Raw genomic sequence first — 20,168 nt, forward strand, 5'->3', positions numbered from 1 at the left:
GACTATTGCAACCTATAAGAACGATGACAAGGGAGAGACAGTGAGTACTGGGCAGGAGGAGTGTTCCAGATGGAAACTACCTTTACCTATCGTGCTTTCGAGGGCACCCCTTATCTTGCAAAAACCTCGCCCTGTACTGATAGTTAACCACAGCCTCCCCCCAATATCTAGAAGAAAGGCAGTGTGCTCAATGAAAAGCATTAATTACTAAAGTTACTAAATAGTCCTGTAAATGCCGAGTGCAAGTGATATTGCTTTTGGTATTATCTGGCTATTTCAAAAGTCATTAGAGACTCATCCTAATTCTGGGTAACCTTCACGAAGATATTCTTAACCTGTCTGGTAACACTGTTAGGTAGATTACTAGAGAGTGCGGAGCATGAGCTAAACAGGCGAAACGTGCATCAGGGGCGCTTCGCTCTCTCTAGTAATCTATCTACCTGACAGTGTCACCAGACAAGTTACAAAGGAAAAAAACAAGTTAGATATATATATTTTTTTTTTACAAAATTCACAAAACTTTGTTAAAATATTTTAGCGATTTAAAAAAGATCAGATACTCCTCAATGAGTTTCCCTTGATTGCTTTGTACAACTATTTATTTGTTAATAGGAATTTATTAATAATATAGAGATACATGTGGAATGCAAGTGTAGAGCGCTTTTGTCAAAGTATTCATGACATCAATAAATTCAAGGACAACATCTGAAGTCTAAAGAGTGTGCAACCGTTATTTTCATTGAAAGCACACAAACTACTGCTTAACATAAGTTTGTGGGGTATTTAGCAAAATTTATGTGATGAATTTCATTTTTGAAAATACAGAAGAGAGAAGAGCAGGAAGAAATGATTATTGCACTATAAAATATACACACTTTACTACACATGCAATTTTGGTACTTGGGGTGTCCCATTAAATGTCTTTTTTTTTTTTTTGAGTCTTTCAGCGTATTCTCATTTTGTCCAAAATAGTCACATCAGAGCATGTTTCTTATTAAACTAAGCGATTTTTTTTTTTTTATTTATTTTTTTTTACTAAATTGTTTTATACAAATCGTGGTGCCCCAGACGTTGTTGGACTTTAACTCTCAAAATTCCTTGCATGCTTTAGACAAGCAGACGATTTATGAAAATTGTAGTCCAAAAACATCTGGGGGAGACAATTTCACAACCAAGGTTTAATAAATGAAACCCCAAAATATTCTTTGCAGCTTTCTACAATTCACTGCCAGTCCTCTGAACCTATAAAACATGGCCATTGGAAATGACCTCTTTACTGCCAGTAAGACTCGTCAGCCATTAAATGTATTATTATTTTGTTGGCAGTCCGTAATAGTGTTACAAATTGCCAGATTGAATATAAAAGCTGATGTTGGATTCTGTCCTGTGCATTTGAGGCCAGATGGTGGGTATTCTATTTGAGGCAGTTGGGTAGTGTTCAAAAGAGAGGACAATCCCCCATTTTCAATCTCCTATTTTTCACTACATTATGCAGATCTTACACCTGGCTATAATGACTTAGCAATTCAGTTTGACTTGGATCAATACTAACACATTAGTCACCTTAACAGGATTTGTTGAGTTCCATTTTATGAGTTTCATGCTCATTTCCATATGGTAATAGCAGCAGATGGTTACTTGGCCTTTTGTTACTAAAAGGTTGTACGTCTGCTGAACCTATAAGTAATTAAGAGGGATATTAACTAAACAATTTGACATTGTGCTCGTCCTGCAAACTCACAATTTTTTTTTAAAAATGAGCCACTGTGTGTGATATCTTAAAACTTTTCAAAACAAAACAATGATATATTATGTATACAACAGTGGTAGGAGTGATCTTGGCAGGCTTTACTGCAACGTTCCTTGTTTAAATTCCAATGTTTGCCTTTGGCTTTTTTCCATGCTGCAGTGTTAATAGTGGTGGCCTAAAGGTACATCCAAGTTGTTTCATAATATTTTACCAAATGCAAGGCTGACCAAGCATCATGGGATTTGTAGTTCCAACATAGCTGGAGCTCTACTTTCTGCCCATTATTGATTAAAGGAAGAAGAGTGTAAATAATGGTTATATTATTTTCTTGGAATATATCAGTGACATGCTTGAGATGGATTATGGCTTTGTAAGGAGGAGTGTAAGAATGATTAATCTGAAGTATAAACGTAACAAACCGAAAAATTACAATACATAATAGTTCTACACAGAGGACTGACATACACGCATTTACACACAGAGGACACTGACACACTCGAAGGATGCACTCACTGGCTGGCACACACAGTTACACAAATAGGACATTTACTCAGATAACCCACACCCACACCCACTACCACATACTAGCCAAGTGTAATAAAATACACAAAGTGTGCTCAATAATTAGTTTAAGAGCAGCTCTACAATGTAAAGATTAACTGCCAAACATGGTTATAGATTTTAAGGGGAAAAAAAAAATCAGCAATGGTAAAACTTGGTAAGAAAGAGGTATATCAATGGTAGGCCACCTTTTTGATAGCACTGTGCCAAAGTAAATCATTCAATTCCTTCAGGGCCCCTGTGTTTTTTTGGTTTTTTTTTTAAAGTACGTAACATTTATGTATGTTGTAGACATCTCCTTGTGTTACCTATGGGTGTGGCAGCTGCTTTGTGACCATGTATGTGTGTAAATGTGGACTGTGTGTGGGATGTGTGTTTATGTGTACAGTGTTATGTATGCTTTTTTGTTTGGTATTGTGTGTGTTTGTGTGGGCGGTCTGTGATGTTAAACGTGTGGTTTGTATGTGTGGTGGGAGCTGTCTTTGGTATTGTGTATGTGGGGCAGTTTGTAGTGTTGAATGGATATTGTTGTAGAGTGTTTGTGGGATTTTGTTGTGGGCTTGTCTTAATTTCTGCATTAACTGTTTATTAAAATCGATGGAGGTGCAGACTTTTGTTCTTCCATATTTGCTTTTCTATTCTATAGCAAGCAAGGGCTGGCATATGGCTTCCTAGGGACTCACTGTTTTGGTCAAGCTAGGTCCGTCTTCTCCTAATGGCACCATAATCAGTGCATTAGTATATAGTGACTAGACTCCGACATAAAAACAAAATGTTTTTAAAACATATATCATTTGCATCACGTCCCTTTAATGCCACCTGAAATGAGAAATTCCTACTACTTTCATGCCAGCATCTGACACTGTGTGTCCGTTTTCAGTTTTTCAGACTCAGTCATTATTCGATCGTATCTGATTTTCTTTTCATGCATTTATTTCTTTTCTAGGGTCCAAAAAGTCCTCAAGACAGCTTCAATGATCTTAGTCCTGTAGAGAATTTCCGGATTCCTACGAAGGTACGTTTTATATTCTTTTGCACTAATTTACTAAACCGTTTTTGTATTAAAGGAACACTCCAAGAATCATAACCAGTATAGCGTGCTACTATTTTATTTGGTGCCAGGAGTGCACTGACAGCTCTCGCCCCCATTGTATGTAGTCAAACTTATTACTTGGATCTGCTGGGTGGTGTCCTCTGCCATCACTATTTCTGACCGAAAGTCGGAAGCTTGTTGACTGAGCTGAACCTGGCCATGGAGGCCTTAACTCGATGGCTGAGAGTGATCAGGTGATGCTGTCAGGCATCACAAAAGCTCCTGCTTAGGAGCTTCCATTAGCCTTTCTGAGCTACGCCCTGTAGCTCAGAAAGGCTAATGGAAGCTCCTAAGCAGGAGCTTTTGTGTTGCTCTCGGATGTAGTGGAGACAGGCAGTGGTAACTGGTATAGCGCAGGAAAGAAGTCAAACTGTTCTTAAGGGGTTTAGCTAATTAGAATTGGTGCGCTGTAGTGGTTATGTTGCTTTAAATGTCATTTTCGGATAGATGTATCTATAATACTTTTATGACCGCTCTCTGTCTTCTATTTTGATGCCTATTGGGACATTTCTGATACCATAGTATAATCCATACTCACTGCTGGTGCCTGTGAATGTTTTCCTTTAACTCCATGGAGATACCACTTGCTTGGACCCAAAGGAAAAAATACACAATAAATTAAAAGTCACAAACTCGATTGTCTCTAAACGTCTTTCTTACTCCTTTGTCAATCTCAAAACTAGCCAGCTGCAATAGAAAAAAAAAAAATCCCCATACATCATAATAATAATAATAAGAACAACAAAGTATTTAACCAGGAAAGGTACATTCAGATCACTCGGGTTTTCAAGTACGTCCTGGGGATGTTACCTTAGCCCAGCATCCAGGGGTTGTTACTATTACCCAATTTAATGGTACTCATTGTATCTACCTCATAGCAGGATTCCTGAATTGCAAATGTTCACTCAACTTAAATAATGGATACTTCTGCTATCAGGATAAAGGCGTACAACACAAAGTAGAATTGAAGGAACGCTCCACTGCTCAATTAATAAAAAATAAAAAAATAACACGATATGATAGATATACCTCCAATGAAAACATCCTTGCATTCATTTATGCATTTTTTCCCCATTGGGGTATATTTAAGAAAACAGCTTGCAAAAGCTGCAGTTCTCATGCCTGAAGCCTTTGCAAGCTCTCCACTTCAAACCTAGCCAAGACTTTCTGTGGCTGTCCAATCACAGACTTCCCAATGCAGCTCAATGAGAAGTCTTTGCAGTGCAAGAGCTCCGAGCAATTGCTGCCTCTTGAGTTTAGCTCCACTGAACTTAAACCAATTGAGTGATGTTTGCCATTCAGTTCTTTGAAACCACTAACTGCTCAGGATTTAAAGGTTACTCTGTTGGGCTTGACAAATAGTGTCCATAAAACCTGTTTAGACGTTAAAGTCTTGGGCCAATGAATGGAAACTGTGTGAGCGTCTAATGGAGCAGGGAAGAGTGTTCCATAGGAACAGTGCAACCCTACAGAAGTCTTGAACTTGAGTGCCGAGGTGTGACTACGAACAGAGGAGAGACGCAGGTGTTCGGCCGAGCGTCGGGCCTGGATGGGACACCTTTGTGTACTAGTGAGGATAGCTAGGCTGGAGCAGTGTCATGTAGCACTTTGTAAGCAAGTGCCAGAATTCTAATTTGAGTTCTAACCTAACTTCTCTAGAGTGTCTAGAAAGGAACTCAATGGAAGGGGCTTAATACAAACGTACAGTTTGTTGTTTTTTTATTATTTCTCACTTGCAATTAAAAGCACATGTATGACTTTCTTTAGGGTTAAAAGACTATTTGGCAATTGTATTATTTAATTTAACGTTCCATTTAACACTTGTGTGAAAAGGTTATTATATATATTCAAAGTAAGTCCTATAAATTAAATAAATAGATCTAGCTCAAGAAGCAAAATGAGAAGAAAAACAAACTGGCCCAGGAGTCCAAAGTAATGATGGCCTAACCCCTTTGTCGATCCTTACGTTGACTTCCTGTACACAATAGGAGTTAATTTGAAATACTAACCTTTACCTATAAAGTTTTAAACATCTCTAGCCCCCGCTACATTCCTTCACTAATTTGTAGGTACACCACTTCCTGGTCTTTCTGTTCTGCCGATGAACTCCTCCTGCTGCTCATACCCCTACTGCTAACTTGTGCTTGCAGGACTTCTCACTGTTTGAGCAGTGACCTCATCAAGCTATTGTTTTTGTAACATTTTGTAATTGTCTCATGGATAGTCAATTTATCCCCTTTATAATATTGTAAAGCTCTGTGGAATAAGTTGGTGCTATAAAACGATAACAATAATCTGAAAAAATAGGGCTAACAATGTATCCACTAAACTTTTTATCGGGCCAAAGCTACATCACATGGTCATACAAGCATAAAGGGTTGTTGGTAAACGTTTATTAAAAGAATAAATATAGCTAAGAAGAAAAAAAAAGGTACTAACTTAGACAGCAGAATACAAAAGATGATAATCTAGGTAATTGTATGAGTAAATAAGTAAGCAGGCTTTAAATCTCAAACAGTCAATCGGAGACCCATAGTGGGATAACAGTCTCCTAAGACTACCATTCCTCCTAAGTTCACCATAAAGATAATAGAGAGAAGGGTTCGTGGATTTCTTCGCTTTTTTTCCCCGTGTCGTTATTTTACATATATTTTGTATTCAGCCCTCCAAACAACCCAGCTGGATTTTTAGCCCCTTTTGAATTTACAAATGCATTACATGAAAGCAGCAGAACTTGCTTTTGGGTTTGTACTGCTAACCACGATATGCAAGTGGTTTTTTTCTTTTTTTCTTTTTGCTATCGAGCCTGCAGTAAATGAAAGAATTGTACAGAGAGTAATTCATTCGTTTTTTTTTCCCCTTCTGTTGTGTTCAAGCCTTTAACCCCTTAAGGACCAAACTTCTGGAATAAAAGGGAAACATGACATGTCACACATGTCATGTGTCCTTAAGGGGTTAATCTCAATCTAATTGCTGTGTATCTTCAATTGTAAAGCCAATACCAGCATGCTATAAAACACTGATAATAGAAAAATATTTTGGAAGCTTGTTTCTGAGCGTCTTTTTCATTACCCTATGCTAATTTATTCTGATCATTTAAGCTTGAAGTATGATTTTGTTAAAGAAACCATATGGGCGTTTGTATATTAATACGTAACATTTTATATTGTTATACCAATGAATCAATTTATACGTACCACCCTGGTTCCTGATTCCGGTCCGGTTAGCTGCACTGCTGTCCAAGGATCCTGATCTCCCTCCTAAGGGATAGTTGTTTCAAATCGCTTTAAACATTTGGAGTCTGTATCCAGCTGTATCCCACATATTTTGTACTATACCTATCGTTCCTGTAAGTTTTCTTGTAATTGTCCTATTTATAGTTAAATCCCCCCTCTTATAATGTTGTAAAGCACTACGGAATCTGTTGACTCTCTATAAATGGCAATAATAATAATAATAATAATAAAAAAAATATCAAGAAAAAAAACAAAACCCTTAAGAAATATAGGTCCAATCAGCACCATGACTGAATTCAAAATGAAGAATTAACTCTCTACCATCCTATTTGTAGGGTTTAGCAGTGGGTTTGTGCTTGTTCCAGCCAATCAGAATGCCCACTATTACCTCCTTTGCTTGACATGGCTTTGGGGAATTAGAAAGGGGCCAGTGATAGAAAACACTGGGCCAGTAACCACAAACACCATGCTCCAGCAGAGTACACAAATCATTGCCACAAAGGGGAACTAAAGCCTTACTTGTTTCAGACCCAGAGGTCCTTAATTTGAGGGAAGCTGCTCCTTATTTCGTTAAGCCCCCATTCCTCCCCCCGTCTCAGTGCAAAGATGATTGGAAAATGAATGTACAATAATCGTTCCTAACATACCTCCCCCAGGACATAGGGTGGGAGATAGGGGAAGGTACTGTCCTCCCAGTGAGTTATCTTGACCCCCATATCATCTTTATAAAAGAGAATGGTGCTTGGTCACTGGCCTCATCTTTAACCCTCACGTTTCCATTACTAAAACAAATCGTGTCAAATCAACCACTGCATGTAATGAAAATGGAATTCTATTACGTGGTTATTTACTAAACGGAGAATTGCTAGGAATGAAATGTTAAATTCGCTTTAACCCCTTCAGGACCGCTGACGGTTCAGAACCGTCAGCAGTAAAACGTGTGTTTGGACCGCTGACGGTCCTGAACAGTCATAGTGAAAAACAGGCTGCGGGAAGCGGTCAAAGATCGCTCCCGCCTGTATAACGCTGTAACCATCTGCCAGACATCCCAGGCAGACGGTAACAGTCAATTGCGGCGTGTGAGCGATCCGCGATCGCTCACAACTGGCTGCTGTCAAAGTGGGTGTTACAAACACTCACTTTGACAGTGATCTCTGCCCCTCTCTCCTCTGTAGCGAGAGAGACAGAGATCGTGATAATTTGTTGCAGCAGAAGTGTTCCAGAGCTTTATACAGTATCTAAAATGAATAAAAAATCCTTTTAAACCCCTTCCCTGCCAGATCTGTTACAGCAGTGCATTTGTACTGTCTGTATTTTTTTTCCCCTTAAAGGGTTACATTTGTTTTAATAATCTGTGTCTTGGCCAGCCAGTTTCCTTCCCCCAAATCTCCATTAGATTTTTGTGACAGGAGTTAGTTTAGGGATTGCTGTTTAATCTGTTTTAGTTAAAAAAAAAAAAAAAAGTATACATTTTTTTTGTGTTTGTAATTTGTTTTAGTCGTGTGTAAAACATGCAGCGTATCTATAACTTGCAGGAGGCATATGCCTTCTTGGCGTCAGATTTGGACCCAGGTCAGTTTTCTGACACGTCTAGTCAAGACGACGTGTCATCTGTGTGTGAGCCGGCTGAAGAAAGAAGCTGTGCTTCCTCTGCTACGTGGAACAGCTCCACAGTTAGCTGAGCCCAACGTCCCCCCTTTTAGTGCCAACGCAGGCATTAATGTTAATGTGGATGGCTTCTCCCCAATGCAGTATGTAGAACTATTTTTAGGGGATACCATCTGGGAGGAGATTGCTTCCCAGACTAACTTGTATGCTACCCAATTTATTGATAACAATCCAGGTAGCTATACAGTCAGGGAGCATGACTGGCATCCCACAGATGTCCCAGAGCTTAAAAAATTCTGGGCTCTTACAATGCTCATGGGGATTATAAAGAAGCCATCGATTCGCTCATACTGGAGCACCAACCCAATAATGTCTAGTCCAGTATTCTCCCAAACCATGCCTAGAGCCAGATACGAGTTACTGCTGAGATTTTTATATTTCAGTGACAATACCCTCTGTCACCCTAGAGATCACCCCCAATACGATAGGCTTTATAAAATACGCCCACTGCTAGACCATTTTCAGGACAAATTTTCGGATGTTTATACTCCCCAACAAAATTTATTCATAGATGAATCTCTAATGAAATACAAAGGGAGATTAGGGTTCAGACAATACATCCCCTCAAAGCGCTCTAGATATGGCATAAAACTGTACAAACTGTGCGAGAGTGAAAGTGGATACAAGTTTGCCTTTCGTGTATATGAGGGGAAAGATGGTCAACTGGACCCTCCTGGCTGTCCTGACTCCCTGGGGACAAGTGGGAAACTTGTATGGGACCTACTAAACCCCTTGTTTAATAAAGGTTACCACCTTTTATGTGGATAATTTTTATAGTAGTGTCTGTCTGTTTAAAACACTTTATGGTTTACAGACACTGGCCTGCGGCACTGCCAGAAAAAATTCCAAAGACTTTCCACGATCTCTCATCGCTTGCTTGCACTAAAATTTAGGGACAGAAAGGATGTCAACATGCTAACCACCATCCATGACGAACGCATGTCAGACGTCTCTGTCCGGGGCAGAGTAGAGTCCAAACCGGTTTGCATCAGGGCGTATAATAAGTACATGGGGGGGTGTTGATGCAGCCATATCTTATTTTACGAAAAACCAAAGCATGGTATAAAAAGGTGGCTATCTATCTGATGCAAATAGCAACCCACAACTCATTTTTGCTTTTTAAAAAAAATAATCCAGGGAAAACCACCTTTCTCCAATTTCAGTTGAAAATAATTTATTTAACAATTTATGGAGATGGACAAGTTCCAACAACGGTGCAAGCTAAATCCAGACATTTTATTTTTAAGTTACCGCCAACTGCTAGAAGAAAAAAAAAAAAAAAAACAGAAACGTTGCCGGGTCTGTTTTAAAATGGGAAAAGGACAGACACCCCTTTTCACTGTCCTGATTGCCCTTCGAAACCAGAACTGTGTGTAGGAACATGTTTCAAGCTGTACCACACAGACCAGTTGTAAGAAGTGTTCCTGAATTTTTATTTTATTTTTTGTTTCTTTGGAAAGCAGCCATTTTTTGTTAGTCAGTTTCCTTCCCCCCAAATCTCCAGTTAGATTCTATTTGCAGGAGTCAGTTTAAAGATTGCTGCTAAATGTATATTTGCTACCTGCACATTTGGTCTAACAAGTTTTCTTGCAGTAACACATAACCTGCTGGCCAAAACCAGAATTTAAAAATTACCACTACACTTTCTCTGTTTTTTGGGGGGGCAAAATGATTGGGGGAAAGAAGTCAAAACACCCCATCTTCTATAACCTTTGATGTCTACTTTATAAAAATATATACTATATATACTTTTCATGATGGTAACATTATCTAGGGGGTGCAAAAATATGTCAAACTGAAGATGGACCAAGCAAACCTATATATCAAGTTGAAAAACTGACGTACAAGTTCTGATTGTTGCCTTTTGGCCCCCAACCAACCCAGCAACCCTATACATAGGGGGTATCACTGGCTCAAATGGGACATGGGCGCAGGTTGATTACATGTCAAAATTCCGAGTTGGGAAACTGCTAAGCACACCTGCCAAACGTAGCCTTTTAGCCCCCAAAGAACCCGACAGGCCTATCCATGGGTGGTATCACTGTACTCGGGAGATCTTGCTGAACACATATTGGGGTGTTGTTTGGCAGTGACACATAACAGGATCTGTTAATTCATGCCTAAAGTACAATGTGTGTAAAAAAACAGAAACAAAATTACTACCTCAATGTTTGACAAAGCCTGGTGGTAGAATTAGTGCATGGAAAGTGTTAAAATACCACCATGTGAAATACCCTATGGTGTCTACTTTTAAAAAATATATGGTTTGATGGGGGTAAAATACATTGGCCGGCTTCAAAAATGTCCCAAATAGGACATGCATGCAGGTTGACTACAACTCAAAATTTCAAGCTGGGAAAGTGATATGCGCACCTGCAAAATGTGGCCTTTTAGCCCCCAAACAACCCAACACACCTATAGATAGGGGGTGTCCCTGTACTCGGGAGATGTTGCTGAACACATATTGGGGTGTTGTTTGGCAGTGACACATAACAGGATCTGTTAATTCATGCCTAAAGTACAATGTGTGTGAAAAAAACAGAAAAACGTTTACTAACTCAATGTTTGACAAAGCCTGGTGGTAGAATTAGTGCATGGAAAGTGTTAAAATACCACCATGTGAAATACCCTAGGATGTCTATTCTTCAAGAATATATGGTTTGATGGGGGTGAAATACATTGGCCGGCTTCAAAAGTGTCCCAAATAGGACATGCATGCAGGTTGACTACATGTCAAAATTCCAAGCTGGGAAACTGATATGCGCACCTGCCAAATGTGGCCTTTTAGCTCCCCAACAACCCAACACACCTATACTCGGGAGATGTTGCTGAACACATATTGGGGTGTTGTTTGGCAGTGACACATAACAGAATCTGTGAATCTATACCCGAATTGCAATGTATGTGAAAAAAAAAAAAAAAAAAATAAACTACCTATGCAAAGTTTGACAAAGGTTTGTGGTAACATCGCTGCATAGAAAGTATCTAAATATTCTTAGATGAATACCCTGGGTTATCTAGTTTAAGAAAAATATATACATGTGGGGTGTTTTTTGGAGATTTATGACAACAGTGTTACAATGTCACTATTGATACATTTGAAAAATGTACATTTTGAAACCGCAATGTCCTACTTGTACTTATAGCCCTATAACTTGCAAATAAAAGCAAAAAAGCAGGTAAACATTGGGTGTTTTTAAACTAAGGACAAAATTTAGAATATTTAGTAGTTTGTTTCATTCAATTTTGTAGATCAGGAAAATATTTTTTTAAGTAGAAGTCAAAAAACTATTTTTTTTTCATCATATTTTATTATCATTTTTAAATTAAATTATATGACATGATTAAAATAATAGTATTTAAGAAAGAAAGCCCTTTTTGTCCTGGAAAAAAACAATATATAATTTGTATCGGAGCAGTAAATGAAAGAGTGGAAAATTACAGCTAAACACAAACACCACAAAAGTGTTAAAATAGCTCTGGTCCTTAACGTACAAACATCGCAAAAACAGTCCGGTCCTGAAGGGGTTAAAGGCGGAACTGGCTTACCTGGAAAAAGTCGGCCAGTTTGGCTATTTTGACCTACAGTTTGAAACTCCCTTTGAATTCCTGACAATTTTCACTTTCGTGAATAACACTTTGAGTTCTGGACATGACAAGTCCTAAAATTTAAATACACTTATGCATACAGCCATCAGGGGGCAGTGTTGCACCAGGAAATTTAATTTTAGCAACATTATCTGAAATATGAACATTTACAAACTATGGCACTGTTCATGTAGTGAGAAATGGATTCTGTGTGAATGCTCCTAATAAGACCTGAATGCATCGTTTTTTTTGCACTGCTGTTCAAAGAGGGTCTAATTTTATTGAAAAAAAAAAAGGAAATATATATATATATATATATCAAAGTTTATTTAAATGCAGCATCCCTTTGGCAATTATCAGATAATGTAATTTGTCATTTTTCCTATGTGTTTTATTTCGTTTTAGTTTTGTTTTTACTGCCAAAATGGATCTGCAGAGTACTGTTCTGAGTTAGAGATCTGTAACTGCTTTCCAATGCATCTTTATAAATATGTTGCAGATTATATCCAGGGATTGTACTTCTTCCAGTTTAATGCCAGGTGTTTTGTTTTTCTAAATTTATTTTTCTATTTTCAAGCAGTTATACAAAAAGTCAAGGATTCTCTGGCACGCTCAGCTCACCTCCTTCCTTAGTCTGCAAAGTCATGTAATTATTCTTCATCCTCCGATCATGCCTGCTCATGTCATTCCGTGAGATGCTATAAGCATGGGGACATAAGAGCCAAGGTGAATCTCCCCAGCAGTTTCTGCATCTCACAAATGATGTAGGCCCTCTCAAAAAACAGATATTTGACATGAATAATATTGCTGCATTCAGACTTCTAAACATTACTTTAATTTCTGCTCACTGTCACTTTATCATAAACATATATACATTAGGTTGTACAATTGCTTACCAGAAAAAAGATGTTCCAAAATGCTAATTCAATGCATATTTAAAAACCTGCAATATTGCTGGGACCTTTCGGTCATTCCCACCCACTCCGGTAAGCGAGTGCTTCCGGGAGAATTTAACCTTGAAACTGGAACACATGTATGTTTTAGCTTTATTCTATGCAGTCTTTATTGGATATCTCAAAATCCTTATAGATTGTATTAGCAGGGCCGTCTTCACATGTTGTGGAATATGTAGGAGCCATATAAACATTAAAGGACCACTATAGTGCCTGGAAAACAAACTCGTTTTCCTGGCACTATAGTGTTAATAGGTCCCCCCCCACCCTCGGGAACAGCTCCCGCTGGGCTCAAGAGGGGTTAAGGGGTAAAACACTTGCCTTTAGCCAGTGCCGGGCTGCCTCGGCGCTGGGGACTCTCCTCCCTCTTCCGACGTCATACGCCGATTGCGGTGCAAGAGCCGCGTGCGCATTCATTCAGTCAATAGGAAAGCATTTCTCAATGCTTTCCAATGGACAGCAGCGTCTTCTCACTGTGAAAATCACAGTGAGAAGCGCGGAAGCGCCTCTAGCGGCTGTCAATGATACAGTCACCAGAGGCTGGATTAACCCTATTGTAAACATAGCAGTTTATCTGAAACTGCTATGTTTTCAGCTGCAGGGCTAACCCTAGATGGACCTGGCACCCAGACCACTTCATTGAGCTGAAGTGGTCTGGCTGCCTATAGGGGTTCTTTTAATGTTGCTGTAACATTCATGTAACTAACTGAACATTGCTTTTACGATACAAGCCAACTTGTCACTTTTTCTCCAGTTGGCCATTTCGATTGACTAGGGTTAACATTTGTAACTTTCTTTGCCTGACTTTTTTAATAAAAAATATCTTGGGATGGGGCAGGGTGGGGGAGGGAGAGATCTGTCCAAAATCACTTTGGGAAAATCTGTAAAAAAAAAAATTAAAACCAGAGAAGAGGAAAATACTGTCTCACAGCAATGTATGTGGAGGGAGACAAGCAGAAAAATACTTACGTCAAACACAACAAATGTAACACAGATAAAAAGGCAGGAAGGGAGCATTCTAACGAGAGATGAAGAAGAAACAAACAAACAAAAAATATATATTTGCAAGTGCAGTACTGACTCGAGCTACCATTAAAGCCAGTACACACAACATTGAGAGGCATGTGTCGAAGCGTCTTCCATGGAATGTACCATCACTCGTACTATCGCTCATGAACAACACTGCAATGCACTCAATTGACTTCAGTTGTTCAGGCACTACACGTTTGTGCTGTATTATGGGAGATTATCTGTAAAAAGAGAACCTCAGAGATGGGTATTTTTATTTTATACTTTTGTACAATGTTCATTAGGATGAGTTTCAACTCCCTTTTGAAGAGCTAAGAGACCACAGGTGTGCTAATTGGCTGGCACAGTCACTGATCAATGAACAGACGGACAGCTCAAGGCAGATGATTGGGAAGTAACTCACAATATTAGCAACTGACTGACAACACAAAGTCCTGCATCGATCCCTGGCACTTCCCAGCAGTATCTGGCTCATCTCCCATATCTGTACTGAGCAATCCATGTTGATATTGGCTATGCTTGTAAAAAAACAAACAAAAAAACACACAATGCCAGAGCCTTGTTTTATTTTACATATGTCACATGTCCAGATCGAACATTATGCAAAACAAAAATACCATATGCATTGCTGTTTGAAGAAATTGTTAGAACCACAGCACTTCCATTTTATAGACAAAGAGAATGGCAAAATAGAACCTTTACTTTTCCCAGAAACCTATTTGATAGGTATAAATGGCTTTCCAATGGAGAATATATTTGAAAATGTACATGTATTCACTACACAGTTATTTGCAATAATAATAATAATAATAATAATATATATATATAGTTAATACATTACTAAACACAAATACACACACTAGTCAAGCCATAAGACTTACTTTTCCCACAGAAATCTCACTTTAACAGTGCTCTCACTACTGCAAGGAATTCTGGGTGGGCATATGCAAATGTACCAAGAATGGGGTACATTGACGTTGTGGCAGGCTTATGCAATATATGATCATATAATGTTACTAAACCCATATTATTTTTTTGCCTAGCTGAGGTGTTTTTAAAGAAAACTATTACAATCTCTAAGATTTGAAATCATTGTTTAGTGAATAATAGAGTGTGCTGGATTTTGTATTATATATATTATAATATTATTATTTTTGGATGTGTTTTAGAAAGTGTTTTTTTTTTTAAATCCATGGTAAATAAAGCAAGGAAAAACAAATATCAGATGAGTTAAAGGAACACCCAACTTCCCAAATAGAATATAAATACAATAAAAATCACTGTTTAGTAGATGTGCCCCAAATGAAAACTTGCATGCATTTGATTGCATATTTCCATTGGCCGTAAATCTAAAAACAGATCGCAAATCCAGCAGTTCTCTTGTCTGCAGCCTTTACAAGCTCTCCCCTTGTAATGCCTCCCAGACTGTTCTTTCCCCAATCACAGACTTCCCAATGCAGCTCAATGAGAAGTCTTTGCAAGGCAGGTGCTCTGAGCAATTGCTGCCTCTTGATTTTAGCTCCACTGAGCTAACCAAACCAGGAAGTAACTGGACTGGTGGTCTGTTTGAAAGCCAAGGGGGTGTAATCATGTTATTTTATTAAAGTGCCAATTTCTATCGAAAGCTGCACTTGTTGCAAAATGAAAAAAAGAGGACACATTCTTCACACATAAAGCTTTTCAGCATGTTAAAGTGCTTTAGGGGTCTGGAGGGTCCCTTTAAAGCATAAAGGATTCGTTGCCACCAAAACAATACAATATTGCCACCCATGTACATACATTATTGGAAGTGAATATGTTAAGCTGAGGTGGTTTCTTTATTCATTTGCAATTTACTAATAAACTAACATCTAATGCTCATTTACCTAAAAGGAAACTACAATCAGCCTCTTTTTCATGTACACTTTTACTTGTTATAGCCATCATCTGCCTTTGAGGTATTTTGTTTGAGATGTTTGCCTGCATGCAGTAACGCTTTGTTAGATCCAAGCTGTAGAAAAAGATTGTATTTGATTAGGGCAATCCCACTTTGAATAACGTCCCCATATTCAGCCACATCCGGAGGGAAAGAATTTTGGTTTGGAATATAATTCATTCAAGTTTCACCCACAGGAGATATTTAATTGTTTTGCATTGATGGACACTCAGCCGTAGCAAGTGACGTGCGTGAATCATTTGGGTTTTAAAGGCATCAAAGTCTCACAAGCATATTTTCCAAATGTTACCTCGTGATTAAGTCAGTATCCAGGCAACTGCAGAGTTATGTGCTGGAATTTAGTTATTACAATGGGGAAACTGACCAGTATTGCTGAAATAAAAAATAATTTAAATATATTATTTGTTTTTGTACAGACTGTATTGAGAAGTCTCTCGCAGGTATCATCTGCTGATATAAGCAAAATTTAAATAAAAAAGTACATGGTCCGTACGGATTGCCTTTCCCTTTATATCCGTAGTTGAAATATAGAAAAAACATAGAATGTGACGGCCGATAAGAACCATTCGGCCCATCTAGTCTGCCCAATTGTCTAAATACTTTCATTAGTCCCTGGCCTTATCTTATAGTTAGGATAGCCCTATGCCTATCCCACGCATGCTTAAACTCCTTTACTGTGTTAACCTCTACCACTTCAGCTGGAAGGCTATTCCATACATCCACTACCCTCTCAGTAAAGTAATACTTCCTGGTATTATTTTTAAACCTTTGTCCCTCTAATTTAAGACTATGTCCTCTTGTTGTGGTAGTTTTTCTTCTTTTAAATATAGTCTCCTCCTTTACTGTGTTGATTCCCTTTATGTATTTAAATGTTTCTATCATATCCCCCCTGTCTCGTCTTTCCTCCAAGCTATAGATGTTAAGATCCTTTAACCTTTCCTGGTAAGTTTTATCCTGCAATCCATGAACCAGCTTAGTAGCCCTTCTCTGAACTCTCTCTAAGGTATCAATATCCTTCTGAAGATACGGTCTCCAGTACTGCGTACAATACTCCAAGTGAGGTCTCACCAGTGTTCTGTACAATGGCATGAGCACTTCCCTCTTTCTACTGCTAATACCTCTCCCTATACAACCAAGCATTCTGCTAGCATTTCCTGCTGCTCTATTACATTGTCTGCCTACCTTTAAGTCATCAGAAATAATCACCCCTAAATCCCTTTCCTCAGATGTTGAGGTTAGGACTCTATCAAATATTCTGTACTCTGCCCTTGGGTTTTTACGTCTAAGATGCAATATCTTGCACTTATCCACATTAAATGTCAGTTGCCACAACTCTGACCATTTTTCTAGTTTACCTAAATCATTTACCATTTGGCTTATCCCTCCTGGAACATCAACCCTGTTACATATCTTAGTATCATCAGCAAAAAGACATACCTTACCATCAAGACCAATATCACTACTAAAAATATTAAAGAGAATGGGGCCAATACAGATCCCTGAGGTACCCCACTGGTGACAAGCCCAAGTTTCGAATATACTCCATTGACTACAACTCTCTGTTGCCTGTCACTCAGCCACTGCCTCACCCAGGGCCGGCGCGTCCATAAGGCGGCACAGGCGCCTTAGGGCGCACGGGCTCTTGGGGCGCAATATTTCAGTGGCCGGCAGGAGGGAAGCTCTCCCTCCTTCCGGCCACCATCTCGACCCCCGGCGCGGCTGTGCTGTGCTGAGATCAGGCGCGGCGAGGGAGCTCTAACCTCTCTGCTCCCTCGCGCGCTGCCTGTCTGCTGATACCGCGGGAGCCGGAATATGACGTCATCCCACGCATGCTTAAACTCCTTTACTGTGTTAACCTCTACCACTTCAATAATAAAACCAGGCATCCAGTTCTTCTGTTTCTTTTATACTTTAATTTACTAATTGACCACTTTTTTAATGTCCTTCATTGTTCAAGAGAACTCTGGGGGACAAAAAGTGAAAAAAGCTAATCTCTTCAATTAACTGATATAATGTGCTTCATTTTACGAGGGTTCGTGCATTTTTTTTGTATGGACACTAGGCTCTCAAATACTTTTTTGCAAGATAGTAAATCTAACAGTACAGTCAAAATGCTTTACTAGCAAGGATGCATCCGCTGTCCGGAATGAAACTTGCAGCTCAAAGGCATGAACATCTTTGGCAGTTGGTGCTTTAACCAACTGAGATTTTTCTCTGGTTATGATCCATGCATTGTTTTTTTTTAAAAAAACATGTCTGCTGTTACTAGGCTTCTTGAATATGTATTTTTGGGGAGTGATGGTTTCCATGTAAATGCACAGATTTATATGCTACTAAAATAAAAAAATTAACAAATAACTATGCCATTCCTTCAATACATTTTCAATATGTAGGGATAATTGTGGGACAAAATATTACAAATAATATTTTGTAAAAATTATGAAAAATGCACTTTTTTTTTTTTAAATATGGAAAATATTATGAACATTAATAGGGTGGCATTAATTATTATAGGACCACACCCCACATTTTTATCCTGATCCTACATGTTTGTAGTTAAATCTGATTTTATGATTCCATACCACATAGTAAACAATAACTATATCATTGAAAATATAATTTATTATGACAACAACAATTTATATGATCATTACATAATCCGTGATCATACAACATGTAACAGAAAATAGCTTCAAACATGTCAGAATATAGTTTCTATAGTAAACGATTAAATCTGGGTAATAAGCAATTTAGTTAATGGCTCAAATAATTTATCACTAACACATGTCAACATAACAAATTGCATTAACATTTAATATTCTTCACCAAAATATGACCGGGAATAACATTGCTATATATACTGCAATAAAGACGCATAAACCACATTTGCTGCTTCTACACAGTATCATTTACTTGTTTAGACAATCTCTAATAATAACCAACTATTTCCAGAAATGGTTGCAAACCAAATTATCTTTTTCCATCCACTCAGCAGCTAAACTCTCTCCGCTTGTAATTACAATAACAATAAAATATGTCTGACTTAGATCGTTTGGAGAAAATATAGGACAATGTTATATTGAAAGAACTTTTGCCATATTCTTAAATAATGAAATGGGTAAAGTGTAGAAGTGTGCCTTACTTCATTAGGAAGCTTTTACATTCCTTGTGTTTGTAGGAAAACCCTTATTCAAAAAAATAAAAAGTAAAAATAAAATGAGATGTGCCACTTTAGAAGGATGTTGGACACATTTTTTCGGTTTAACTGAAAACATTGCCATCTACATAGACACCTACGTCTTGGCCAATATTAGGGTTGCCATCATAAGTGAAGACTTTTTTTTCTCTCTTGAACAGTTAAATAAATGTGATTTTATTTTATATATTTATTTTATTTATTTATTTATTAAAATTCCTGGCAATCAAGAACCTTAATTTACCATGCTAGTATATTCTTAAAGCGGCTCTGACACCAGTCTGTCACTTTTGAGTATTTCATAAAGATACAATCTTCATGTAGTATACATACTGAATGTATTGGGATTTCATTGAAATTGCAACTCCATCAAAAAAATACCATATGATAAAGTAAGAACTGTTTTGTCTTCTAGTCAAAGTTCCAGTTGACAGATTTTGACAAAAGGTGAAACTTTTGCTTACAAGTTTTGTCAGTTCCCACTGCCCTTGGTAATGACATCATCTTTCTGGGCCTCTGTAAATAGTGTTAGGTCCCCCTGCATGTCACAAGGCTGCATTAAAGTGCTCACATATTTGCATACTCTGAATATCTGTATCTTTATTTTTTTGGGAAGAAAAAATTCTGTAGAATTTTAAAATGGAGGTGTCTCTAGCAATTTCAGTCCTATGTTGTTTGACAAAATAAATTACATTTTTTTTTTCTTCTTGTTTGTTTTGTAAAGGAAGAGCTGCGAGATCTTCGGGAGCAGGCCACAGATCCTCAAGCAGAACAGGAGTTAATCAACAGCATTGAAGACGTTTATTTTTCCAATGACTCTTTTGACGTTGTTCAATATGAGCTCGAGGTGAGTGTAAACACAGAGCTCTAAAATATTCTTTATGCTAAGGTGTCTTATAATGTCAGAAAATGACAAACCAGGGAGCCCAGCCAATGTCTGTGATTGGCTTGTGCAGCAGGTGGAAATGTCTACAGGAAATCGCATAAGATTATGAATCTCCACACAAGGAATAACATCCTGAGTGAGAAATCCGTTCTAATTTGTTTTTTTAACTATGCCATTGTAAGAAATTATTACCCTCTTACAAGGATATTCTTTTAGGGAATGTGTGACAAGTAAGACACAAATACAAGTGTATAATAAAATGTATTCTGTGA

General features: G+C 38.1%; 1 protein-coding gene across 2 annotated transcripts in view; it reads left to right on the top strand.

Annotated features, from left to right (window-relative positions):
• VPS50 (VPS50 subunit of EARP/GARPII complex) overlaps window positions 1-20,168 on the top strand; it is a 215,617-nt gene that overhangs the window by 4,594 nt on the left and 190,855 nt on the right. For both annotated transcript variants that reach the window (XM_063452255.1, XM_063452256.1), the window contains exons 2-3: window positions 3,258-3,326; window positions 19,735-19,857. In XM_063452255.1, the coding sequence (XP_063308325.1) occupies window positions 3,258-3,326; window positions 19,735-19,857 (192 nt within the window). The remainder of the gene's footprint in view (window positions 1-3,257; window positions 3,327-19,734; window positions 19,858-20,168) is intronic.

This window comes from Pelobates fuscus, chromosome 4 (assembly GCF_036172605.1).
Source record: "Pelobates fuscus isolate aPelFus1 chromosome 4, aPelFus1.pri, whole genome shotgun sequence".
NCBI lineage: Eukaryota > Metazoa > Chordata > Amphibia > Anura > Pelobatidae > Pelobates > Pelobates fuscus.